At 36.5% G+C, this 27,493-nt stretch overlaps 2 protein-coding genes across 6 annotated transcripts in view; both read left to right on the top strand.

The window, feature by feature from the left end:
* The first annotated feature begins 563 nt into the window (after positions 1-563).
* LOC108267189 (uncharacterized) lies at positions 564-5,232 on the top strand. Of its 2 annotated transcripts, none has more exons than XM_017471185.3 (6): positions 564-671; positions 861-1,226; positions 2,263-2,307; positions 2,842-2,952; positions 3,117-3,143; positions 4,512-5,232. In XM_017471185.3, exons 1-6 carry the CDS (start codon positions 623-625, stop codon positions 4,520-4,522), a joined length of 609 nt encoding a protein of 202 aa, XP_017326674.1. In that variant the 5' UTR covers positions 564-622; the 3' UTR covers positions 4,523-5,232. The 2 variants fall into 2 exon arrangements, with proteins under 2 accessions (XP_017326674.1, XP_017326671.1); XM_017471182.3 differs by having other exon boundaries at positions 3,117-3,151.
* Positions 5,233-11,742: 6,510 nt separating this feature from the next.
* The window catches only part of pde5ab (phosphodiesterase 5A, cGMP-specific, b), a 45,766-nt gene continuing 30,015 nt past the window's right edge, over positions 11,743-27,493 (top strand). For 2 of the 4 annotated variants that reach the window (XM_017472840.3, XM_017472839.3), the window contains exon 1: positions 24,950-25,210. In XM_017472840.3, coding sequence (XP_017328329.1) covers positions 25,116-25,210 — 95 coding nt within the window. In that variant the 5' untranslated portion in view covers positions 24,950-25,115. Of the gene's footprint in view, positions 11,867-22,131; positions 22,329-24,949; positions 25,211-27,493 lie in introns of those variants that run through there. The other 2 variants (XM_017472842.3, XM_017472843.3) reach the window with 2 other exon arrangements.

Here is a 27,493-nt window from a genome sequence, read left to right as displayed (position 1 = left end):
GAATGTGCCCTGCGATGGGTTGGCACCCTGTCCAGAGTGTTCCATCCTGAGTCCTGTTGGATAGGCTTCAGGCGCCCCGTGACCTTGTGTAGGATAAACGGTACAGAAAATGGATGGATGGAATAGTAAATTTGAAAAATAAGTGTTTTCAGTGTTTTCTTGAGGCATTAGGCACAAACATACCATTCAGCTTTAATGGCAGCATTTGAGAAAGATGTAACTCTGACAACACACACACACACACACACACACACACACACACACACACACACACACACAGAGAGAGAGAGAGAGAGAGAGAGAGAGAGAGAGAGAGAGAGAGAGAGAGAGAGAGAGAGAGAAATATCTTCTTTCAAAATGATGTTTCTACTTCAATAATTTTTAATATATAATACATACAGTATATTTAGCTATCATTTGCACAGAAAATGTATTCCTTTTAAGAGAAATAAAATACACTTACAACATCAATTGTGAAATTGTGCAGGAGCATATGACACATCTGCCCAATCAGCTAACTGGCAGGAAAATACCATGACCTCACTACACCGCTGTATGTTAAAACAGGTTTAACTTTACATGTTTTTCCACTAGAGAACAAGACAGTCCTCTTAAACCTACAATGAATATGCCTAAATTATTATACCTAACCATTCTGGTCTTGATCCTGTGTGAGTATTAAATTTAAACTGCTGTTAAATTAACATAAGAAAAGCTATATGAAATGTTTTACCTTCAAAAGAAAATTATAAGAACTTATAGGGATTCATTCCGAGAATTTGACTTTATAGAATATGTATATATACTGTACCTTCATATCCTGATATTGATGGGTAGTTAATTCAATTCTGATATTTTAGGTGGATTTGTCAGTGGATTTATGATTTCGCAGCCATATTCATCAGTGAGGGTACAGCCAGGATTCTCCACAACTTTTCAGTGCCATGTTGAGGCAGAAGGCCACTATTCATTTTTTTGGATAAAAGTTCCTCTTAAAACAGCTTTAGTCTATATAGCTACTGTAAATTCACTCAGGAGTGATGTGGAAATGTTTGGCCAATTTAAAAATAATCCCAGAATCAATGTTATTTTGAAAAAAAACAACTTCACCTTGTCATTTTTGTCCATGAAATCAACCGATATTGCAACATACATTTGTGGAGCACAAGGCTACGAGCAGTTATATTTTGGAAATGGGAGTAAGCTGATTGTCGAGGATATAGCTGGTGAGTTTGAATTAACACTGGAATATGTTAAAGCTAATGACTCTCTTTAAACTACATTGAAACACTGAGTGTAATTGATTATCATATTTAATTATGTGAGATACAGCACTGTGCAAAATGTGTAGGCACAAGCAAAGAAATGCTGTAGAGCAAAGATGCCTTCAAAACAATAAAATTAAATGTTTCCATTTACCATGTTACCATAAAGAGCGGTAAACAGTAGCAAATGAAAATAGTAGTCAATATTTGGTGTGACAAAGAAATTAAAATAAAAATAAAAATAGTAGTCTCTGGTACAATTTCTGAAGTTTTGTAAGGAAATGAGCTGCAAGTTTTATTGAGCATCTTGCAGAACCAGCCACTGTTGTTCTGGAGATTTTGACTGTCGCACTTGCTTCTTATTTGTGCAGCAAAATCCAGCAGCCATCATTATGTTTTTTTGTCTGAAAAGTGTCTCTTACTTAATATGCTGCTTTCTTTACTGACATACAAACATTTTTTTGTAACATTTATTTTTGTGCTAGAAAACTAATGTTTGGGAATCTAAAAGGGTTTTTTACTGACTCAATAATGTAGAAGTCATAAAATAAAAAAATCCATAACAAAGTTTGTACTATAAAAATAGGGTGCCTAAGACTTTTGTACAGTAATGTATTTACCAACCTGTATTGCTACTGCTATGCAAATGTATCATTTAAAGGCGTGGCATTTTTGCTGACAAAATTGCTCAAAAGATTTTTATATTAAAATATGATGTCAGCCTTTTGCTTTATGAAGATTAGAAGTTAAACAGAGGATATATGGATAAGGATGAAACTCAGCTCACGTGGATTCTTTGTGTGGGTTTATGAAATAATTAAATTATTATTTTCATAATAAATAATGAAAATAAATAAATAAAATAACATAATAACTGAATCAATATTAATCAATTGGATGTTATTCAGCTTTTTCATGTAAAACAATGTCTGAATTTAACAATTAAAAAGAAAATGTTTGTGTGACCATGTGAACAGTACACTGTATATTTTTACAGCTACTGAGCCAACAATGCCAATTGAAAATGAAGAAGAAATAAACGGTGGGTGTGATCTGATTTTTTCTACATAAAAAATCTATAATGATTTGTACATATAAAAAATCACTACTATTTCTTATGGGTAATTGCATTATTATTTATATTACTTAAAGAATGTTTCATTTGTATACAATTGCTGTTGTCTACCCAATTACAGTATAGCCAATAATACATCAAAATCAGTTGACTGGTCAAACTTCCTGTCTATGTTGTCTACACTGGATCTTGTTTTATGAATATTTTGAGGTGAAATAGTGGTTACAATTAATTCAATCATGCACAGTTGTTTTGAAGTTTAGAAACGGCATCAATTATACAATTTTAAAACAGAAGTTGCAGTCACTACTCACAACCCTGCTCAAACAAACCTCACTATTAATAACTATGCACATGAGCTTCTGAACAGAATTCCAAAAAAATTGCTATTCTAATATATATAATTGTAATAAATATAATTATAATGTTGTGATTGACTTTTAATGTAACCTATTTACACTAATACATCCTTCTTCTTCTTCTTCTTCTTCTTTTTTTTAGTACAATTGTCAGTTTTTGTCTATGCTGTGTCAATACTATCAGCGACTAATGTCGCATCAATAGTCATCATCATTGCTCTCATTTACCACCTATTAAAAAAGAACAAATCAGGTAAGAATGAGCATGCACAAATGTTGAGATTAATTGAAAACAAGCAATCTGTTTATGTTGTGTGCAATACTTTTCAAACTGTACAATTATTCATATCAAAATTGATAAGGACAGCTTCCTGGTTTAAGAAATGTTAATTGTATATTTGAGTTGTTATTTTTCAGGTGTGACAAGACCAGACAGTGGTACAGGTGAATGTGTATGTGACATTTAATAACTGATTAACATGATAATTGTACAATACAATATTTACCATCTCTAACATGTTTGATTAAGTTGAAGGGCTTCATTTTTGTGTCAAAGCAAGCATAACACAAGTGCTTAACAATGCAGTGTATTGCTAATTCGGTTGTGTATATGCCAGTTTTATCTCCTGTTGTCACCTAGTTGCTATTTTTGTGCTCAGATATTAACATTGTGGGTGGCTGACATGGTTAAAGTTTTGGAACAGGGGCTTGACATTTGAAATCTGTTGGTGCAATGGGAGTTGCGCACCCACCTTAAAGTGCTTACCTTACAACCACTGACCCACTTTCAGTTAAAAGTGGAATTTTTCTCAACTAGGACAAAGGCTTCAAAGTCCAGTCTCATTTCTTACAACCTGGTGTTGTGGCTACTTTACTCAATTACCGAATAAACCTATAAACTAGATGTAAGCTGGTGGAAACACATTCATTCATCTTTAGTAAGTATTGTAGGTGGGTCAGTGTTGTGTTGGCTACAGAGCCTAACACCTGATGTGAGGTATAAATACACACTGGGTGGGACGCCAGTACATTACAGTCAGTATAAAAAGTTTAAAACCAATGGCTTATCCATTACTCACAAATGAGGACAGTGCAATATATTTAACTAAATTATTAGAATACCACACAAACTAGGCTATGTAAAGAATAAAACATAGCATGACATTCTGTTATAGTAAAATAATTAATGACAGAGTGGTGTGATGTCATTTTATCTCTCTTATCAAACACATCAATTTGCCAATGATTACACTTTTCCTTTTATGTTCCAATGCCATGTCATGTTTTTTAACTGTTTATAGTTACATTTAACGTTGTGGAACATGTGTGAAAGAAGTTAGTCCTGAACCACGCTTTTTTAAAGTGCAACTTGACATTTTTCCAAGAAACTGAAAAGAAGTCCACTGTCATGAAGAATTTCCGAGGCATGAAACTTTGTGACTTAGTGACAAAACACTAATCCTTGAGACTCCAAAACCTTCTGATGGATCAAATTCAAGAATTTAATTGCACTGTGATATAACTAATTTAATACCTGACCTGCTACATTTAATGAATAGAATCGACCGTTTAGTTAAGGTCAACACTAATGGACACAAAATGACTGAGAATATGTTTGTCATACCTACTTGCTATAGCCTTGATATTATTATTATTATTATTATTATTATTATTATTATTATTATTATTATTATTATTATTTTATAATGTTTGCATTATGATCATGAAAATGAGGCCCATTACCATTTTAAATTAATTATGATGAAAAATAATAATGAGAATAATTAACAAGTGTCTCTTTCATTTAAACAGCATACAGATGATGTAAGCTATGCTGCTCTCACATTTAGCCACAACCAGATAAACACCATACAGACAAGAAGCAGCGTGGACACCGTAGTCATATATGGAGATGTGCAGCACTAAGAGGGAGTAGCGTTCTAGTTAGCTAAATAATCATTTACTATTTTACATCCTGAATGTTCATTATTAATTTATAAATCCCATTATATTATATCCATAATCAACATTCAGCTTCCAAATTTTACATTTATTAGCATGAATTTCTTCATCAAATGATTAGGAATGCATTCAGTAATTGTATATTTTTGGTTTTGGTTTGGTATATTTGTATATTTTAAACTGTGACTAATATTATCTTGTTATTTTATTTGAAGAAAAGTGGTGTTGCATTAATATATCTTGTAATATACATTATGTTTGCATGTTATTTTATTCTGCTTGTTTCTGCCATAAAACTGTCATATACACTTTTTGTTAAGATTTTACTTTAGTAAAATAATATCAACGATTCATATGGAGGGCCAGGTCTTATCTTTTTTTTTAATTGCTCATAGAATAATTTTGGTGAATGGATAATTAACTAAATCATTTTATTTCTGTCATGACCTCCGACCACCTGCAGTTCTGTCTGGGAATCAACTGTACCCATAGAAATTTTATTTGTAACTTAATGTCACAGTCTGTTACAGTGTAAATAATTGTTATGAAATGTTATAAAGTTTTGCAAAGACCTACTCATCCAAAACATCTTTTATTTCAATTAGTTTAAGTTTACAGCACTGTGGAATCCCTCATGTTACATTTTACACACAATATTCGGTATTTCTTCCACCATGCAATAGCTATACAATCCTAGTACTGATCTATAATGTCTATTTTTCAAAAATTTGTATTGTGAAGCTGCATATTGTTCAAGGCATTTCAGTTTATGACGAACCTCCTTTGGTCTTGCCAAAGTGCGACTAAATTCATCTGATCACCAAACTGTCACTCACACACACACACACACACACACACACACACACACACACACACACACACGATTGCTTTTGCAAATTGCATGGCAGCTTTACTAAGAAATTGTCCATGATCTACAAAAATATCTTGTAGAGGTTAAAATCACAATAAATACAATTTTTTTGGCTATTAAAACATGGAACACCAGGGAAAATAAAAAGCCCAAAGTAGAACACTGAATCCCAAAACAGTAGATGGAGGAGAAGAGCTCAGGAAAAGTAGAAAAAATAAGAATAAAAGTAATATGTAATATAAAGAAATTGTTCTGTACAAATAACTGTCCAAACTTCAATTTATAATTTAATTTAAAGCAGGTTTTAAGCAACAAAAAAATTATATTTTTCGCAGTACAGTACATGTGCGCAACACATGTCAACTACATAAATACATATACATAATAAACAAATGTTAATAAATACATTGATGAAAATTTGTGATCAGTCTGAAAACAAATTCTGACTTAATTTCCCCTTTTAAAATAATTCCACTTTTATACGTATTAAAATTCACCTGATTAAATAAAATCTATTTAATATACAATTTTAAAGGTTGTGCACGACAAGTAACGCAAAATAGTTCGGTTGCAGATCAACAGTAATTTCAGAGCAGCTTAGAATAATTCATAATATGAAACACTGAGTGGTGGGTCTGCGTTTAGTCACTATGTGGATATTTCATTATACTGTAGTCTGTGGTTATTTTTTCTTTGTGTCCTTGTAAGATGAAACAAAGCTAGGCAGCACTATTATTTTACAAATTCTAAAAAATGTCTTCACTTGTACTAATATGCCATTGTTCAGTAATGTGCACTACTGACCAGATTTTAGCATAGAAAAATCTGCTGTGGGAATTTATACTGCTTTACTTGCACACCACCAGCAGGGGGATGTGTGTAACACTAAAAAAAATCTGCTTATAAATTACATTTACTATTTGCTTCACTGTGCACTGTTATTCTAACATGCATATTAGCAAAACAGAAACACACAGGCCCTGTTGTCATACTATAATAACATGTTTGTAATATTCCTGTTGACAACTGGAGAAATTCCCTACTGTAACACAAGCTGAAGCTGAAGATTTGTGTGTAATATCTTGAACGTGCAATTTTCACCTCTAATTCTGGTCACATTAACTTGATAATGAGCTGATGATGTGGATCATATGAGCTCCTATCTAGCAATGCTACATTACATGGAACATTCTATTAACTTTACACTTTTTTTTTTTTTTTACACTTTTTTTTTTTTTTTAAGGCAAACCATAATTACAGCAGATGTTTAAGGAACAATAAATAACATGACTTCACAGGCTGTTCTAAAAGATTGTGTTTGGTGTGTTAGAGCAGTGAAAACTGTTTATTTAACATGGATAAGACAATTTCTCAGCATTTTGCTCTCAGTTCTACAAATCTTTACACTGTTAACCTAAGTGCAACAAATGTGGACAGAACCATGATGATTTTTTCTTTAAATTCTCTTTTAATTCAATAAAACATACCATAGTTTTTAAAATTCTGCATTAATTTCTTACTCATACTCAAAGAGCAGCAGGACAATATATTCCCTCTGCACAGTTTGCACATTTTTGCATTGTCATGTAATGGACACTGAGACGGATACAATTGCAGGTGACACAGCTTTAATGAACGACAGTTCAAACAATCCAAAAAACACTAGGTAGAATCAAAGTCAAAAACAGGCTTAGGTCAGGCAATTGACAAACAGCATATATAAGGCATGGCAAAATTTGGAACCAGGTAACAAAGTTAAGGTCAAACCAGGATATCGAAGGCAGGCAGAAACAGGCTTGGTAACGTCAGAAAACAGGTAAACAGAGCATATACTTTGCAAACTGTGAGAAAGTGAAAGTCTCTTTTTAATGGGTCTTTGTGCTGAGGTAGGTCAAGTTTATAGATGACTTTGTTAATTTGTTTAAGGATCTTAAAGGAACCGATGTACCTCAGGTTGAGTTTTTTGCAGGTGTGGGGTTGTCACAGGTCTCAGGTGGTGAGCCAGTCTCGGTCTCCTATTTGGTAGAGGGGATATGACCCTTGAGTCGGTTGGCGCTCGCCTTGTAAGATTGTGTGACCTGCTTGAGATGTTGGTGAGTGTTCTCCCCGACCTGCTCACTCCACTGAAACCAGTCGTCCGTAGCTTTTGAGTCGGTGGGGCTAGTGGTCCAGGGAAACAATAGAGAATGGTACCCAAGCACACACTGGAAAGGGATGAGTTGTGTGGCTGATTACGTAGCCCAAGAATGAGATGGAATTTTTAAAAACAGATTGCATCTAAAGGCTAAAACCAAGTAGTCAACAATCTGGATATGAAATCGAGAGCAATTAACAAGCTAAACAACAAATACTTTATTGAACTACAATTAAACATGTAGAATTACTGTACACAGTTACAGAAGCAGAGAAAAAAACAATGAAAGATGTTCTGGAAAATATAGGGCCCAACTTTAATATGAATGTAACAACATCTTACAATGAAGCACTGAAGTTGATCTGTACTGTACTGGAAAATTTCATCATGTTCCAATTCAAGCCATCATTGCTCAGCTTAGTGGGTTTTTATTTTATTTTTATTTTTTATTTTTATGGTGGTTGGTAACAGGATTATTTTTCCCCTTTGAATACCCGAGTCTTACAACAACAAAATCTATTGCATATGTCATTCATGACATCTTTATCTATTTTTTATTGTAGAAAATGCTGGAAAGATACTTTATTAGCGTGAACCTTTTACACTGTTTGATTCAAAGATATAATCTTTTCACACACATACATTTTAGTCTCTGACCACCCAGTTATCAAGTCACTCTATTTTATTTACTGAATTTCTATACAATTTAATAATCCTAATTCAATTTCCTGGTGGTGTGGTGGTGCCAATTGATTAGCATCCCAAGCAGGGTTTTTTTCCTGATTCACACCCACTATTCCTGGGATAGGTTTTGGATCCACAGTGACCCTGACCAGAATAAGGTTATAACTGAAAAAAAAAATATATTTCCTTACTTATATTATGTCAAATTCTTTTTCTTTGTGTTTCTTCTATACGTTTTTGTCTACTGTATATCTTACATTTCTGGATCAAAATGCTTCTTTTTGTGTTTGTTTTTGACAATTCAGCATCTCCAAACCTGACATTCTAGGAAGGACTTCATTACAGTCTGAATTCTGATGTTTTCATTACTCTCAATTTGATTGTGATTTGTAAAAATCAAAATACATTCACCCATGCCAGGTATTCAAACTAATATTTGTATATAGCAGACTTATTGTGTGGTGTATTTATTAGATTTCTGGCCATATGACACATCCATTTTGTGATGGATTACATTAGGAATGTATTAGCTTGGTATTGTTCTATACACACATCACTGAGTAAAGCACTAATGATGTTGAGTGTATGTATGGCTCAGAGATTATTGCAGAGATAGTGTTATCTCATGGACCTGATCTCATGCAAAACTCTAATAAGGAAGAGCCATTTCATGTGACTAACATAATCCTACCCAACTCACTTGCTATCAACTACTCATATTTTTGCACTCATTTTGAGTTATGAACTTTGATGGGTTTAAAGTTGTGCCCTTATGCATAAAATTCATACATCTCATGTGATCTTCTGTTTTTAACATGCACTTACGTAAGTAATATGTGACCAGATGTGGAAAATGATGAGAAAGTAAATGTTGCACCCTGAAATTGCACATGTGAACTCAAGTAAACACATGTTCCCTTTCAAAGGGACCGCAATGTTGCGTGAGCTTTATGCTATGAGAAGCGCCCTCGTGCGTGATCGGCATCTAAAGCTTGTGTAATATCATGCCTATTTATAGGCCTGCCTTGATCAGGTGACGTGGCAATTAAGCGCGTCACGTGATATAAAAACGGCACCTGTGAACCATGCCGTCGGCCTTGTTATCTTCAGCAAGACTGTATGTTGTTTAACGCTCGCAAAAATGACTCATTTCCTCTCTATCTTTTCAAAGTTAAAAAAGAAAGAAAAATCTCTTTACTTTTCTGTCCCTTAAAAAAATAATTCAGGAAGTGTGTCACGCCATGCTCCCATTTCATCACGGGGATGGACGTACACACTTTCTGTGTGAAGTGTCTATCGATGGAGCATGCCAGGGCAGCCTTCAAGAGGTCTGACTGTGCGCATTGTGAACACCTTACAATTAGGCAGCTCCACTTGCAGCTCGCACTCTTCTCGGTTGAAGGGAATTGGGATTCAATGATGAAGCCTCTGTGGGGCAACATCCTCTAACATTAAGGTTTATGCATGGTGTCAGGCAGCTGAGGCCCATATGCAGACCACGCATATCTTCCTGGGACCTTTCTGTGGTCCTGGTAGGTCTGTCAGGTGCCCGATTTGAGCCCTTAGAATCAGCCTCAGAGAAGCTTCTGACTCTAAAGGTAGCTCTTCTGTTGTGTTGAAGCAGTCCATCTCTAATTGGATAGTGGAAGGAATCTCTATCGTTTACGAGGCGTGTGGTGTTGCTACGCCTCTGGGCATAAGGGCTCATTCCACTACGGGGGCCGCCTCCTCAAAGGCTTTGTCCAAAGGGGTACCCTTACAAGATGTGTGTGCTGTTGCGGCTTGGTCTACGCCACTCACATTTATTCGATATTACAGCCTGGAAATACATTTCACCCCTGGTTTGAGTGTCTGGCAGTGATTCTTGGGCTCGGATCTTTTGAACAGGCCATGGCCTCAGGATGATGGAGAGGATATTCTCGTTCCCACAGCGTGAAGCTCACGCAACATTGAGTTGAACGCACTTAATTGCAACCTCACCTGTTCACAGCAGGCCTATAAATAGGCCTGGTGTTACACAAGCTTCAGATAAATAAAAACATGTGTCCTATATATGTCAGAATAATGAATCTTGTGTAAAACAAAAATGCAAAATAAAAAAAAGTCTACATGTGAAAATATGTGAATTGACTGAAAACCACATGTGCAAACTTCACATGTAAATCCTGTGATGTTCATTTGATGTTTCTGCAAGGGTGACACCATGTCACTCTGACTACTACAATGCTTCACTTGATGAGACTTGCACTTTCCCATTAGAAGCTTCTTCTACTCTCCTGGCCCATGTTTTATTGTGCATGTACCAAAGCTAATTAGTGAATTAACTCTCCTGAGTTCATGGCTTAGCTGTTTTCTCTCAACATGTTTACATGTCTTGAACCCAAGAGTCTAGTTACCTCGAGGTGCTGTGCGTAGAGGGAATCAAGAGGTTTTCCATACTGGATCCCAGTGGCCAACCTGCTTTTCATTTCTTTTCATTTATTCATAAAAATAAAATTATTGTATGAACAAAAAATAACAAAACAGGAATAAGCAAAGAAATGCACAAAAATGTGACCAAAGAAAGATGTTTCTTGATAATATCTTCAGTAGTCAGACAAATACGTACATGTATATTTGTCTTACTACCTTTGTGAGAACTTTTAATTGACATGTGGCTAATCAATGCTACAATTTTTGTTACAAGAAAAAAAAAGATTACCTCCTGGGGACCCACAGGACCCAAATTTCCCCACAACTCTCCGATATTTCTATTCTTATGCATGTGCTGATTTTGTTCCAGGATATAAAAACATCCTCTAATACTTGTGAGGAACTTTCATTGACATAATTACTAATGCAGCTAAATAATGTCATATGAAAACATCCTCTAACGTTTGTGAAGACCTTTCATTGACATTATTACTAATACAACTAATTAATGCCATGCTACACCTAAACCTAACCCTAACCTTAACCTCAGCAACCAAAAAAATGCTTTAAAAAATGCTGCAGTTTTTGTATAAAACAAAACAAAACAGTTTTCCTCATGGGGACCAGCCAAATGTCCCCAAAAGGTCAAAAGCAATGATATTCCTAGCATTGTGGGATGTTTGGTCAGCAGCAAGATATAAAAATGTGCCTAGCCATACACACGTGCACACACACAAACACACACACATGCACATACACATGTAGGTGCACACACACACACACACACACACACACACACACTTGATACATCAAGAGAGAGATGGTTCAAAGGTCCTTACACCGGGGGATTTTTCCTTCTCTCTAATAGTCCGAGAGTAATTCTGCAAGTCTCCATCAGCTACAGTCCCAAAAAAGGACATAAATAAAAGCCGGGCCAGCAGGAGCCTCTGTCAGAGAGGGGAAGTTTAAAGAAGAGAGAGAGAGAGAGAGAGAGAGAGAGAGAGAGAGAGAGAGAGCGAAAGAGAGAGAGAGGCAGAGATAACATGTTTTTTATTGGCGACACTGTGTTATCTGTGCAGCACTGATATGAAACTTCAGCATGGGGTGAGTCGAGAAAATGCGACTGCTACTGATTTGTTTTGGGTACCTGATAGTGACATATGTGTGTGTGTGTGTGTGTGTGTGTGTGTGTGTGTGTGTGTGTGTGTGTGTGCGACTTACATGAAGGAATAAATTATATTTGTATCTCTAAAGGAAATCCAAAATATATGAAAAATGATCTTTCAGAAGGTCACAATGACTTTTTTTACTCACACAAGCTATAACAAAAAAAAAAAAAACACAAAAAACACTAAGTTAGATACTCCTGATCTGCTTCAACCGCAGCCTGCTGGTTCAACTCTCAAGTAGTTTCAGCATAATTTCAGATTTGAACAATTCTGTAACTCTTTGGTTCTTGTGTATGAGTGCTTACATGGGAATTTGTGAATATTTGCACACATCATCATTAAAAAGAAGCATTCCAAGCTCCCATGATAGCCAGCTTCACTCTAGGGAGGTCTAGGTCGTGAGATTGTTTACGTCTGACTTAGGAGAACATTCGTTCTAGTCTATTGCACTAGTTTGGCACATGCTAGTTTGGAGTACACACTACACTACTGCCAGAGCTTGTTATGCTTCAGACGCTTGCCTGTATAAGAACCTATGTATGACCCAGTGTGCATGACCTTGAATTTACATTAGACATGAGTGGAAAGTTCGTTCATTAGTGACTTGGGAATATATTGATTTGTACTCAAACCATCAGGAGCAATTGAGCATAAATGAACTCATTAATTGAATATTTCTTCTGTGTCAGGTTTTAGCCAGCATTCAAGATGTTGTGTGCTGGATTTTGTACTGAGCTTTGACTTTATACAGAGTTAATAATCTTGCTACAAGACTGAATATCAAGAGCAAATTTATCAATGGATTACTTGCATTTCCCTTTTAAGGTAACCTTATTAGTTTGGGTAGGATGTAGGTGATGAATGCAATGAATGAACGTCAGCTGACGTGCTCTGGTTTTTTATGTGTTGAATAGTTTAAAGGCTGAAACAGGTGGTATTGTTTAGTTTGTGCCCAAGGCAAGGGACACACATTATGAAGTATGAGGCATGGAGATTGCTCTGGATTATGTTTGACTTAAGTAAGAATGTGAATATTGTTAAGCCTCAACATAACCTAGTTTTTAATCATGAGTTGTTGTTTTTTTAAAAACAAACATAAAAAAAACCCCAAGCATATTACGTTTAAGATATGCACATGCAATTTGATTTTCTTATAATCTGACGAACAACATTTTGAGTAATGCAGAAGTATGGTATCTATAGGGATTTTCCAAATCTACTGTATATCCAACCACATGATCATTTAGATGGAAATAAAAGGACCTTATTAAACTAAATATTTATCAGTAGAATCTGAAACCATGTGCTATTTCTGACACTATAGCAGATTTTGAAGTCATTGCCAACATCATATGCTTTTCATCATCCAAGAAAGAGAACTGTCCAGAAAGACAGCAAAAGTGAGGATGATGCATATCTCACTCCCCTTAAGAGGATCTTGTGCTTCCTTGTATTAGTATCTGGAGGTACTTTTACGATAATAATGGACATTTGAGGCTTTCAGTCTTTTTTTCTGAGTCATTAATTCCCTTAAGGGGAAATAGCTGCAAAGTCAAGTTCTCATGTTGTCTTTAATTTCCATTTCAGGATGTAAGCTATTCCAAGACCTTGTTTCTAAAAATAACAGAGAGAATGCGATGTGTGAAAGAAAAGAAAAGACAGACCTGGAAAAACTTACAATTCTAAGATTTATCTTCATTACTTTCTGTGTGCTGTGTGCAGGCTAGATACATATTTTGTGTGTGTGTGTGTGTGTGTGTGTGTGTGTGTGTGTGTGTGTGTGTGTGTGTGTGTGTGTGTTTAAAACAACAGGATAATAATACCAAGAATGCCTGAAGTCAGTGTGTGTGGTAAGTAAAGAACCACATTTATATGGTGATAGTAAACAAGGTTATTATCTAAGAAGGCAATTAGTGCGAACTGAATAGATACGAATAATTTGGGTAGAAGTCAACATGAAGGATGTCCAGCAACAATATGCTAAATATTGGAAAAATATTGTTGTAGGTTGGTTAGCATTGTTTATAGAGAAATGTGCATAATGATGAGTTATTTCTTTTCACCACTACTACCCTGAAGGCTCTTATAGTGGTATGTCTGAGATAACCCTAGAAATAATAGACAAAAAAAAATTATCTGATGAATATTTATTAGTTGAACACTTCAAGATTTACTTCACTTCCTACTGTTTTTTCTTCTTCTTTTATATCTGGAAATAACATTACAAGTCTATCCAACATCTAATGCCAACAGTTTAGCCTGATAATGCCTGACAAGGAACAGGTAAATGTTGGTATTTCAAGGGATTTGGGATTTCACTAGATGTTAGGATTTCAAGAATTTGATCTAGGTGACGGGGGCGCAGTGACTTAGTGGTTAGCACGTTTGACTCAAACCTCTGGGGTTGGGGATTTGATTCCCGCCTCTGCCCTGTGTGCACAAAGTTTGCCTATTCTCCCCGTGCTTCGGGGCTTTCCTCTGGGTACTCTGGTTTCCTCCCCCGGTCCAAAGACATGTGCTGTCGGCTGATTGGCATTTCCAAATTGTCAGTAGTGTGTGAATGGATGTGTGAGTGTGTGTGCAATTGTGTTCATCAGTGGGTTGGCACCTAGTCCAGGGTGTCCCCCATTTGTGCCCAAAGTTTCTTGGGATAGGCTCCCTGTGACCATGTGTAGGATTAGCAATACAGAAGATGGATGGCTGGATGGATGAATGGATGGATAATCTACATGACAGTGTTAATAATAAATCAGTAAAAGACACAAAAGTCTGCTATGGCTGATCCCCTTCTCTATGCAGTTACCATCTGGAATCTGTTGTTCATTCATCACCTAATCAGTGCCACAACAAAAAAATACAGCCTACAGGATCAGTCTGTGCCAACAGTTGCTCTACCAGTGCAAAGAAATGAGTGGATATGTGTTTTTGACATTCCATCAGAACAGGAATGATTCATGCAGTTTTTTGCAATGGCTAGAATATTAGTTTTGTATTCACTTTCAGTTGTAAAAATGTTTTTCTCTTGCGGCTGGTGTAACTAAGAAATTAAGGTGGCTGAAGGTTGAAGGACACCTTTTCACTTTAAACCATACATAGTACTAGAAAGGTCTTAGCACTGAGTACCCATTATTCACTGGGAGAGGTACTTTATGTACCTAATGTGTGTATTCTATGTGTGTATGTTTAAATGTGTTAAGTATATTTTGCACTTTGGAAGTTTCACCATCTGATTGCAGTTTTCCATGCCAGACTATTATGTTGGGTTTTTAAATATTTCTAGCTAATAGCTTTGATTTGCAGTACCTTGCATAAATATTCACCCCTTAGTTTTTTTTCCACCACATTTTGTAATGTTACTAGCTTGAACTGAATGTGACTTAGTTGGATTTCTTTAGCATTTGATTTACACAATATATTGAGGGTGCAAAATAATTTATTATAGTGACACAAAGATTATTTAATCCTTTCTCGCAGTACACTGGTGTTCCATTTCACTGGCAGAACAGAACTCGATTTATCAGATATTTCCAATCAGGATAAACAAATGAATTATTTTATCACCACATGTCTGTTATAAGATTAGCCATGACACTGTTGGGTTTCTGTGTGTAGAGTATCATAACTCTGAGTTTAGCTGCTGGTGAGCAGAGTGATGGGAAAGGGGAGGGGTGTGAAAACAGGTAGAAATTCAATTTTTTGGCCTCTGGTAAACAGAGTTAAAAGAACAAAAAAAGCAGATATTTTTTGGTTGCATAAGTATTTTCCACTCCAGTATATACTTGATAGAACCACCATTGGCTATGCAATTACAGCTGCAAGTCTCCTTGGATATGTTTCTATAACCTTTACACATCTTTACACATCTTCATATTCCTCCTGGCAAAAGATCTGTGAGATTGGATGAAGACAGTTGGTTTTCTAGTCTTTTTCAAGTCTTGCCACAGATTCTCAAACAGATTGAGTTTGGGGCTTTGATTTGTCCGTTCCAACACATTCAGGTTCTGGGTTTTGAACCACTCCAGTGTAGCTTTGGCAATATGCTTAGGGTTGTTGTCCTGTTGGAAGGTGAACATTTACAGCAGGCTTAAGTCTCTTGCAAACTGAAACAAGTTTTTTTTTGTACGACTAATGTATTTGGCTCCATCCATCTTGCTACTCTGACTAGTCTTCCCTGTCTTCCTGATGAATAGCATCCCCCACAACATGATGCTACCACTACCATGCTTCACTGAGGGGACTGTGTTCTCAGAGTGTTGAGCAGTGTTGGGTTTCTGACAAACATAATGTATACTGCACAGGCTAAAAGTTGGTCTCATTAGACAAGAGAGCCTTTTGCTTATGTTTGCTGAGACTCCAGAATGGCTTTTGGCAAACTACAATATGATTTGGAATTCAGCTTCGTAGCTAAGCGTTGTAGAGTGTTAGTGTTAGTGCTATGGCTGGCTTGTGAACAGCTTCTCCCATTTGAGCTGTGGATCTTTCCAGCTCCATCAGCATTACCTTTGGCCTCTTTGTTGCTTCTCTGTCTCATGCCCTCCCTACCAAGTCACTGACTATTTGTGGATAATCTTCACTAGGCAGACATGCTGCAGTGCCATATTTTACTCATTTTTTAATGATGAATTTAATGTGGCTTTACAGGATGTTTTGGGATAGTATAGCCCTATACAAAATATCCCAAACAACCTGTGTAATAGCATCTAATTGATATTTTGTCCCAGACTTGTTTTGCTAGTTTCTTGGTCTCCATGATGTTGTTTGTTAGGTATGTCCTCTGGTACACTCTGGGGTCTTTCATGAACACACATATATATATATATATATATATATATATATATATATATATATATATATATATATATATATATATATTGAGCTCATGTCACACTTTAATTGCATGCAGATGGACTCCATTTAACTATTTATGCAAATTTATACAACTATTTATGCCAACTGGTAGCCTCAGAAAGAATTTGGGGGTTTCACAACAACAGGGGTGAATACTTATGCAAGGCACTATAAATAGTTAATTAGTATTTGTGGTAGGGACTGAGTGTATTCTACTGACAGCCCTATAATACCACTATAATTTCACTTGGAAATCTGGGATAAATGAGAAATTTCTATTTCTATGATTGGAAGGAATGTTCTAAAAGATTAGTAATTAGGATTAGGGTAGCGTTTGTGTCTAGATAAATCCTGTATTATAGCTCATTCTAATCCTAAATTACACCTGTGACTTTGAATGATAAATGACATGAGGGAAAATGAGAGGTAATGAGGCACAAGCATATACAGTACATACAATACATTCATACAAGATACTATAAACACAATACAATATAATACATTTTGCATATACTGTACACTCAGTGGCTACTTTATTAGGTACACCTACTATTCCACTACACTCATTAGCTATTTTATCAGGCACATATGTGCATTTCGGAGGCATACAATTACTGACTGTATGTATCATCATCTGTTGTTATGAACAAATTGTCAGGTTCCATCTGCCCCATCCATCACTAATGCGGTCACTACTGATCATATTCCCAATGTGTCACTGATAGTACTCATGAAATTATAACTTTCATAACTTCGTCATGTTTATTCCTTCACACATATAGAAAAGAAAAGAGTTGGCAGCTAGCATATGAATGGTAATTTTAAAATTAATATTCATTCATCATTAGTAAAGCAGATTTGTGTTCAGTGTGCTTTTACATAATTCTGCATCAGAATTATGCATTTAGATCAAATTTGATCTGAATTACAGCCATAAACACCTGACTCTCTGAAACACAACTGGGTTATTGACAACGGGGAAACCCTCCTGATTATAAAAGCTGTGCGTTTTGTTCTTTTAACACATTACTCTGATGCATTCTGCACTCTTGTGTTGTCATGGCACTACAAATTGTACAAAGTGTGAAGTTTCCTCTTTTTGTGTGTGTGTGGGACTAAAGAACATGGTGTGACAAAGCGATCAGGTTGCCTGAGGGAAATCAAGGCCGTTCTTACACACACACACACACACACACACACACACACACACACACACGTACATCTCTGTTAGTTCCACTGACTACACAGTTGGACTACTTTTGCTGTGTGAACAGGTTGCTCTGAGGAATACCCAATGAGCCACTAGCGTTGAAATACAAAGCAATCATCATAAGATGGTAAACTGAGATAAGGAGAAAGAGGGAATGAGGGACATGAGTGCATTATTGGCAGAGTAAGACTGCTGTGTTGCTTTCAATGCTAATTTTGACTAAAAGCTAATTTTCTGCCTGACTTCTAAAAGCATACAATAATCTGAGGGATAAGTGGGGGATAAAAGACTCCAGAACTAAACTGCATTTAAAATACCTCATGAATGCACATTAACTAAAAGTCGGATCAGTAATGGAAACTATAATACATAACGCATAATTGATGGGCCATTTTGTGTTCACTGGACGAAAAAATGGAGTTCAAGCTCCGTTAACTAACAATATGCTCAGTCAGCTGAGTGACTGAAAATAGCTGCAGTTATTACCTTTGGCTGAGAGATGAGTTCCAGATGGACTACCATTATAAGCATGAAGCTGTTTATCCTGAATTACATCTCTTGTTATATCTATGAGTATGGGTATAAATCCTGGGGGTCACAGAGAGGCTGACAAGCATCTTTAATAAAAGACGGATTAGGTGGATTGTGCATTGTGCTAGATTTGATACAACAGTAAGTCCATTGCCATAGATAACATCTTCAATGCACGCAAGGAAGGGAAGACATGTCTGTGAGTTATGGCTATGTTGTTTTTGTTATGTAACTGCAAAAATGTAATTCTGGACTTTGCAACTGCTTATAGAACTTCTTTAATTATGTTTTACAGCCTCCGAGATACTTCAACATGTGGCACCAAGTACTCTGTGTATATTCAAGGGGTAGTGGGCAGTAAATAACAAATAGAGGAGGTGGATCTGTGGATTTCATTACACCTATGGTTAACAAACAGCTACCAAAGCTATGTCACATGTAATCTTAGTGTTCTCCTAACAAGCACCCATAAACTATGCTGTTGACTGAATACGCATCCGTGTTTATTCAGCTGCAGGTCAATTTATTCACATCAGCACGTGCTCATAATTAGCAGCTTGCAAACTTTTACCATAGTTATAGCAACACACAACAGTGACAGTGTCCTGGTTTCCGAGATTAGCTCACAGGTAAACAGTGGTGCTTATTATTTAAATTTTTCACAGTAATGAAATGTTTCACATAGCAACCCACTGCACAATACACTTGTATGCAGTCAGCGTATGCGGCTTGATGAGACATAATGATTATTAAAGCATCACATAAAACACCTCTAGTCACTAGTTTCTAACTTAATTTCTCAGAAGTTTTTTTTCATTTTATTTTTCATTCGTAATTCGTAAAGTTAAAAATTATTTTCAAGCTTCAAATTCTACATGCAACAGGTCAAATGTCTAAGGAGTCTTCTACTGGGTTTACAAAAAACTGTTTACATCATGTTCATCTATTAGACCTGGAAAAAAAAATTATATATATATATATACACACACACACACACACACACACACACACACACACACACACACACACAAAAATTATAATAATAATAATAATGTTGATCAGCTTGCTTAGTATTTTGTATTATGTTTGTGTTAATGTTAAAGGTTTATCTGACATTTAAAATTCTAAATGTAAATGTTAGTCAACTATTAATATGTTGTATGTATACATTACTGTGCGAAAGTGAGGCACCCAAAATGTATTTTTATACTAACTTTATGTTAGATGTTTATCTGATGAATTCTGCTTTATTACTATTATTATTATTAGATTTCCAAACATTACTTTTCCAAACAAAATGAAATATTACAGGAAAATGTTTCTATGTCAGCATAAAGAAGTTTCTATATTATACAAAAGACAAAAAAGTGGGCTATCAGAGACAATCTGCAAAAACAGAAGCAAGCACAACAAACAAGAGGAACTGTTGCAAATGCTTAGAAAAACCTACCAGCTAATTTCCTTATTAACATGCACAAAAAACTATACCTGAGACTACTGATGCAAATATTGACTTAATTTAGTTTAGTGCTGTTTACTGCTGTTTATAGAGATTTTTCATGTGAATAACATTTTATTATTTCTGAAGGCATCTTTGCTTTAAAGCGTTTCTTTACATGTGTGTAACACTTTTGCACAGTACTGCACATTTGTATTATATCTTAAACACGTTAGTCATACGTGAATCATGTGATTAAAAAGAGATTGAAGGATCTTAGGTATTTCACATGTGATTCAGACATTCAATGGATTTTCTCATGTTGTGCATGTGTATTTATTTATTTTGACATATTCTCCCCATGATAAATTTTATTTCCCTTTTATTTATTTATTTATTTATTTTTTATTTTTACACAATTCATTTATTTTAATTATTCACATGTATGGCATGCGGCTTCAGTTTTTACACGTGCTTTTCATACGTGATAACATATTGTTTGCAGAATCTTATGATAAATTTATGATCACATGTGTAATGCATGTGATTTTTCCATAAGGTCAGGTTTTCTGGCATTAGAGTCCTCATAAAATATTTCATCCTACATACAGTATTCATCTCATCTAAACATGCCTTAGCAAAAACAGCCCTGCTCTAAATTTATGCAGGAAATGACACAGAGGAAAACTGCAAGGACATTAAAGGAAATGAAGTGTTTTCTTTTGCTGCAGGTGTGCTGAGAAATGCAGATATCCACCACCCCATGATCACATCAAACGAGCTCATTTGCTCAGTGATCATTTGCATTGCGCTTTTTAAGTCCTAATTACCAATGCAAATGTATTCCAATCAATTTTGCATCAGAGCTTTTCCTGCCAAGAACAAAACTACCTTGTGTTTGTAATCTATCACCCTTGGAGATGACAAAGTAAAAGTGCCTAAAAGTATACAAGGCCCATGTTTGTACATGGACACACTCACATACACATGCACTGTCACTATCTTAGTTATAGGTGAACACTCTGTTGTAGGACTCTACATAGAATTTAAAGCTTCTCCAGAGGGACAACTGAAGAACCCATTATCTAATGAACCATTAAAGAACCCTTGAATTCTATGGGGAATCTTAAAACAGAGTGACATAAAGGGTACCTTAGAAAACTAAAAAACCATAATTACCCAATGAATTTTAAAGAACCCTGTTTTCTAAAAGTTAGCAATGCATGTGAGTGTGTACGTACAAATAAAAAATAGGCCTTTTTACATAGAAACTTTACGGGTTCCCCAGTGGGACAACTGAAGAACCGTTAAGGGTTCCAGAGCATTCTTGAGTAATTGTACTTATTTACTATACTTAAGCACTATTTTGGAAGATTTAAACGCAACATCGTTGAAATTGAGTACTTGTTATTTTACTCTAGTAAATTTGACATATTTTACATTTATATCTTCATTTTGACCTTCAAAAAAACCCTTTTCCTGGAGTCACCGGAATGATATGTCTCCTTCACCTCCCGCAAAGCAAGATATCAGCTATTACAAATTTGTCAGCAAATTGAAAGGATCTAACTAAGTAACTATGTAATTGACTCTTGAATATTTGTGTGTGTAGAAATGTAAATACTTTTTTAATTGCATTCAAGTACATTGTGGCTCCATTGTTCCACTTTAAATTGAATATGATTCTAACACAGTAACAATACTTTTACTTAAGTACAAGTGCCTTTTCCACCCCTGAAGGGTAGATGGGCTGCTTGGGCTCAGCAAGCAGTTGAAAGGTAAAAGGTGGTACCAACAGAGACTGTAATTACTTTCAATAGGACAGTCATTACCTTCCTACCCTTCCTATCCTTAAGCCTTAAATTGTAACGATTGCTGCACTTGAGGCAGTTTTATGATGGTACTGAAGATGCCCTCCAGAACAGGGCAAGAAAGTTCAGACTTGAAAGTGGATTAGTGCTGGAGTTTCCTCGCTGTACAGAAATATGAATACAGGAGCTCCATATATTCCCCCACCAGCTGTGCTCCACTGGTCTAAATTTGTATTTATTTCAAGTCATGCTGGACCTTATGAAGCTCAGCAGGGATGGCTCTGTGTTTTCTCAAGTTCTGAGAGAAAAAGAGAGACAGATAGAGTGAAAGAGAGGAAGGGTGAGAGCACAGAAGTGTTGTTACCCCCTCCCACACCAACCCCAACCTCCTTCTCGACTTCTCTACCTCCAAAAACCACAGCATATGAACCACACTGGCAAGCTGCTTGCTTAGGACACTGTCTTCTGTAGCATATTTTCTCCAGAAAACGCAGCTTGTGACCCCTGTGATCATTTCCAAGGAGACATGATATTACGGAGAATGAGGTGCCAACTGGAGGTAACTGTGCCTTAAAAAGCATGCTTTAGGTTGGTGTATGCATGTCACGTTTCAGAACAGTAAACAGTCCATGCATGTGAAGTACTGCATGTTAACTGCACACATTTACTATCCATTTTACTACTTGGGAGGAAAGACTTCATCTATTTCAATTCTATATCATTTAACACTAAATTATATTTAAGGTTAAAGTTTACAGGACAGTCTAAATAGTATCCTTATCTTGTAGTTTCACTTCACTGGCTTCAGGAAAACCTTTCAATATTGCTTTATATATATATATATATATATATATATATATATATATATATATATATATATATATATATATATATATATATATATATATATATATATACAGATTCTCTTCCACTTTAATGCCAGCCAAGTGTGAAGATCAGATTATGATGTCTTTTTGGCATGGGAATTCATTGTATACTTTTAAAAATATTAAAAGTCCCTTGTAGGCCTGCATGTTTATTGAAGGGTTACTTTTGGAAAATGGCTAGAGGGCAGAGGGCCTGACCCAGGGTGTAAGTGCAGGCAGGGGCTAGTGTGTGCTTAAGAAGCTATTTCATTGGAGCAGTGGAGCAGCATATGACTGTGTATTGGATACACAGAACTATGTATTGTTCAGAGTCATTCAAATGCTAATAAGTAAGCCTGCGCATCTGGTTTAGAGAAGACACACATATTTCAGATACAGCGTGCTATTTTATCATATGGAATATCTTGCACTATATTCACTTTCATGGTGCATTTTTACTTCATGTAAACTCATTATGCTCACATCTTTAAGCTTCCTTCCAGCCTAATCTTTACATAAAAAGTTTCTCCAGCAAAATGACTTTGTTGAATAACGCTCATTGCTGCACATTGAGTGCACAAAATTTTTCCATTGCAGCATTGTGTGTAGGAACTTCTTTGCTTTTATCTTCCCTGGCTATTCCTCAAGACAGGGTTTACAATAGCGGGTTGAAATGTTTAATATAGTCCAGGGGGAATTATACAACAGAATAGAGCGTTGTTTGATTTGTGACTGAAAGGCAAAGTTTAGCTTGGGCTAAATTGAGTGACTGTATCTGGATTGTGTTCCACTGCAGCACCATGACTTTTGTGTGCTCATGTATGCACGCAAATGTATCAGGTGACACCTTGAAGGATGTTGCTTGGATGTTGTGGTCATCAACTCTGGTGGCAAGAAAGATGACAGAGGGAGCAGATGGGGAGAAAAGAGGGAGAGAAAGAAGGGGGGGGAGAAAACCCCCACCTTTATCCCCAACATGTCCTAACCAGTTTCTCACACAGTCAGTAATCAGTAAATGAACCATTTCGAAGCTGTGTAATGCATCCTTACATATTAAAGTTTACACATCTCACTGAGCATTATTCCAACAGTCAACTAACATTACCTAGATGTTGCCTATATTCCCAAAGGGCCACAATTTTCTCACTCCAGTCGAGTACATGTGGAATCACATTTGTTCCCAGGAGAGCGCATATGTCTCCAAAGTTTCCCTTGCTCCCTCTGGAGAAAAGGAAGCACCATCTGCTTGTAAGGCTACACCACTGTCTATAGACACTAGAGGTGGGGTAGGCAGCATGGTGTTATTGAACACACTCGCTGATCTGGTTCCCTTTTTTGTTTTCTTTTTTATTGTATGCTTTTATTTAAGTCTGGGAGCAAGCTAGTAATCGAATATTCCTTGAGAAAGTGGCTGTTGAACAGTTATTTGTTGTGCATATGTGTGATATTGTACTCATTGAAGGTTTGACCTACCTGAATACCGACTTGAAATATATATCATTATTTGTTTATGGTTGCTTCATTTTTAACTTTCCTACACTGCATTCATTTTGGATAGCTACATTTTGTATTCTTTAAATTAAAAACGGTATTGTGATCGTATATTGTGATCAATTCTGTCGACTAATAAACGATATATTTTTAAACACTTACTCACACAACTCACATTACACAGGATTCATTCATTCATCTTCAGTAAGCTCTTTATCCTGGTCATGGTCAGTATCCAGAGACTGGGAACACTGGGTGCGAGGGGGGAATACACCCTGGATGGGTTAACACACAAAATGTGCTTTTAATTATTTATATATATATAATGGCGATCTAACAGTGATTGATTTCAAAAGTTCAAAATTATGTTGATTGATTAAAAAAAAAAAAAAAACAGTATAACAGCAGTGTTGTAATACAATAGCTAAATACTGGGTATATTTGCTGTAATGGATTTATATCTTGGTTGGACCAAATGTCCCCACAAGCTCAAATCTGGCATATATGCCTATCCTTGTGGGGACATTTGGTCCAAATAAGATATAAAACTTTTATTATTATTATTATTATTATTATTATTATTATTATTATTATTATTATTATTATTAAGAATTTATTAAGAAAACTAAAAAAGCCACGTTTCCTTTTGGTTAATGAGGTTAAGGCTAGGGTTGGGTTTAGATGTAGGCGTTATTAATTCGCAAATTATAATGTCAATGGAAGGTCCTCACAAGCAAGACAAAAGTGTGTGTGTGTGTGTGTGAGAGAGAGAGAGAGAGAGAGAGAGAGAGAGAGAGAGAGAGAGAGAGGCGCGTCCTTGTCTTTAGGAGGCGGCTGCGTGCGCGTGCGATCTCGTCAAGTGCCAACGGTCGTTCTGCGGGTTTATAGCGTGTTTAGCTTCGCCATACTCACATTAAACCCATTCTTCTTGGAGTCGCTGAAGCGGAGAAATCGCGTCCATGCTAGTCAGCGGCTGATTTCAGCACGACATGGAGGGTTTTCCTCCGGAAAGCGAAAGGATGGAGGCTTGGCTCGACGACAACCAGGACTTCGCTCACTCGTACTTCGTGCGAAAAGCGAGCCGGTGAGTGAAGCCGCTCCGTCCGAAGTGTGTGACCACTTAGTGTGCTTATTCTCTCTCTCCAAAAAAACTCTGAGAGGATAAAGTGAGGAATGTCGGGGGTTGTTTTGTAAACTTTTGTGGCACATTGGGCAACTTAATTTGTATGTTTGAGCGACTCGAGTTTTCGGTTATTAACCAAGGAGTTTTCCTCTAATAAACACCGCGGTCTGAACAGGATGAAGTCTAAACACCAGTTAGACACCTGTGCTAACACTTGTTTGTGTTTGTGTTTGTGTTGAGGAGTTTCCTTTCCGTGTCGCCGACATGAGGTTTGTATTAGACAACATCTACAAAACGCATAAAACACTCCTTAATTAACCCCCTGCTGGGTTTATACTTTATACAATAAAGTCCACAGTTTCAGAAAAAAGGGGCACTAAACTCTACCTTTCCCTGCCTTGTGGCTCGGGTTGTACTTTTTTATATTTTCCGGAAATGTGAATATAGTGTATCTGTAAAAAGATTTATGGTACATGATTGTCTTTTAAAGCTTTAAAAGTACATGATGCACACCTTTCTAGGTGAAACATACACACTAAATGTAGAAAAGGTGTACTTCTAGTGGTACGTCCCCAACAAGCAACAAGCAGATGTTCAGGTCAGTACCCCCTTTTTTCAGGTAGTAGAATACAGTTGTGCACAAACACTGCATGTGTTGATTGAATGCTGTATTTTGTTGCTGTGGTTATGGTATATTTATATAAACGTGACTCTTCACCATCAGCATCTAATGTCCACTCGTCCTATTTCTATAGTTCACATGGTTTTCCTAGCACACCCGCATCATCCTGAGACGGAAAGAAACCACAGTGTCACTGAATTTGCGCGAATTTTTCATATTTGTGAACACAAAGTGAAAGTCGCAACTCTTGACCTGGTCCAGGGCGTACACTAAATCCTCACTCCGATCTGCAGTGCATGCTTGTTTCTGCGTTCCTGTCCCTGTGGACCGTGCGCTCTTGCTCTAATGCTCGTGCACTTGGTTGACCGTGACCTCAGCTCATATCTGTGCTCATATATCTTCTGTCCAAATTAACAACTTTGTCCATATGGGATACTCCTTATCCTTTTTTTTGGCACATATGGTCTACTGTTGTGCTTTTTGCTTTACTGGATCTGAAACGGTGAGACGCAGATACTGGATCAAGTCCAAGAGGAAATGCATGGGCAGTCAGCCTCAGTGAATCAACATGTTTTATGCATGGAGGGGATGAGTGATGCTGTTCTAAGTGAGTGCTATCGATTTAGCTAGACAGACTGAGGACACTTCCGAGTCCATGGAGATTTCACTGAAGTTTTCTCTCTCTCTCATGCTCTCTCTCTCACTCCCTCTCCCTCTTCTCTCACTCTCTTGCACTCTTATGCTCTCTCTCTTTCTTGTAGTCTCTCTCTTGCACACTCTCTCTCTCTCGCTCTATCTCTCTTGTGCTCTCTCTCTCTCATTCTCTCTCACTCTCATGCTCTCTCATTCTCTCTCTCTCTCTCTCTCTCTCTCGCTCGCTCTCTCTCTCTCTCTCTCGCTCGCTCTCTCTCTCTGTGGATAACCAACTAATACCGTCATTTGTAGTTTGCTGTAAGGCAGTTTCATTTAGATAGAATTAGAAGATTAATTGCCAGCAGATTTACAGCATTGAGTTTTATGGCCACAGGGGTTTTCCAGTCGAGTTGCAGAAGTCAAGGCTTCATTCAGTTTGATATGGAAGTGACTTTGGACTTTGAGCACTTGAACGTATAGGTGTTACTCTGTGAGGTTTTCCTCATTTTATCAGTACACTGCAAATGCCATTATGTAATTTTTTTTTGCCTACAGTAGTGTTTATGTTAATATTCATGTTAAAATTGCAAATTTCTCCTGCTAAATACTGCAGCCAGTTTCATATGGAGCTTTGCCTAGATAATGACCGAGCTTAAGAACGCTTTAGAACCGCTTATGCTTTTTAAGTCAAGTTGAGTGGTTTTTTTATTGTCATTCCTCTATATAGCTTGTATACATTTGAGCGATATGTTGTTTCTCCTGGACCATGATGCAACACAGAAGAGTACGCAATACGCAACAGTGCGGAACGAGTGCAGTACAATAAATACACAGAAAAAATCAGTAGATACACGTGACAATAAATTCACATTACAGTAAATACACATAACATGGGCTGTAAGCGTATCATTAAGTGTTCTATAGTAACTTGAAAGAGTGGCTCCATATACACACGCAAAGTAGATCCTAGGAGCTCTCCGTCATTCTTT

Source organism: Ictalurus punctatus, chromosome 7 (genome assembly GCF_001660625.3).
Source record: "Ictalurus punctatus breed USDA103 chromosome 7, Coco_2.0, whole genome shotgun sequence".
Classification (NCBI taxonomy): Eukaryota; Metazoa; Chordata; class Actinopteri; order Siluriformes; family Ictaluridae; genus Ictalurus; species Ictalurus punctatus.
This window is presented reverse-complemented; position numbering and strand designations above follow the sequence as displayed.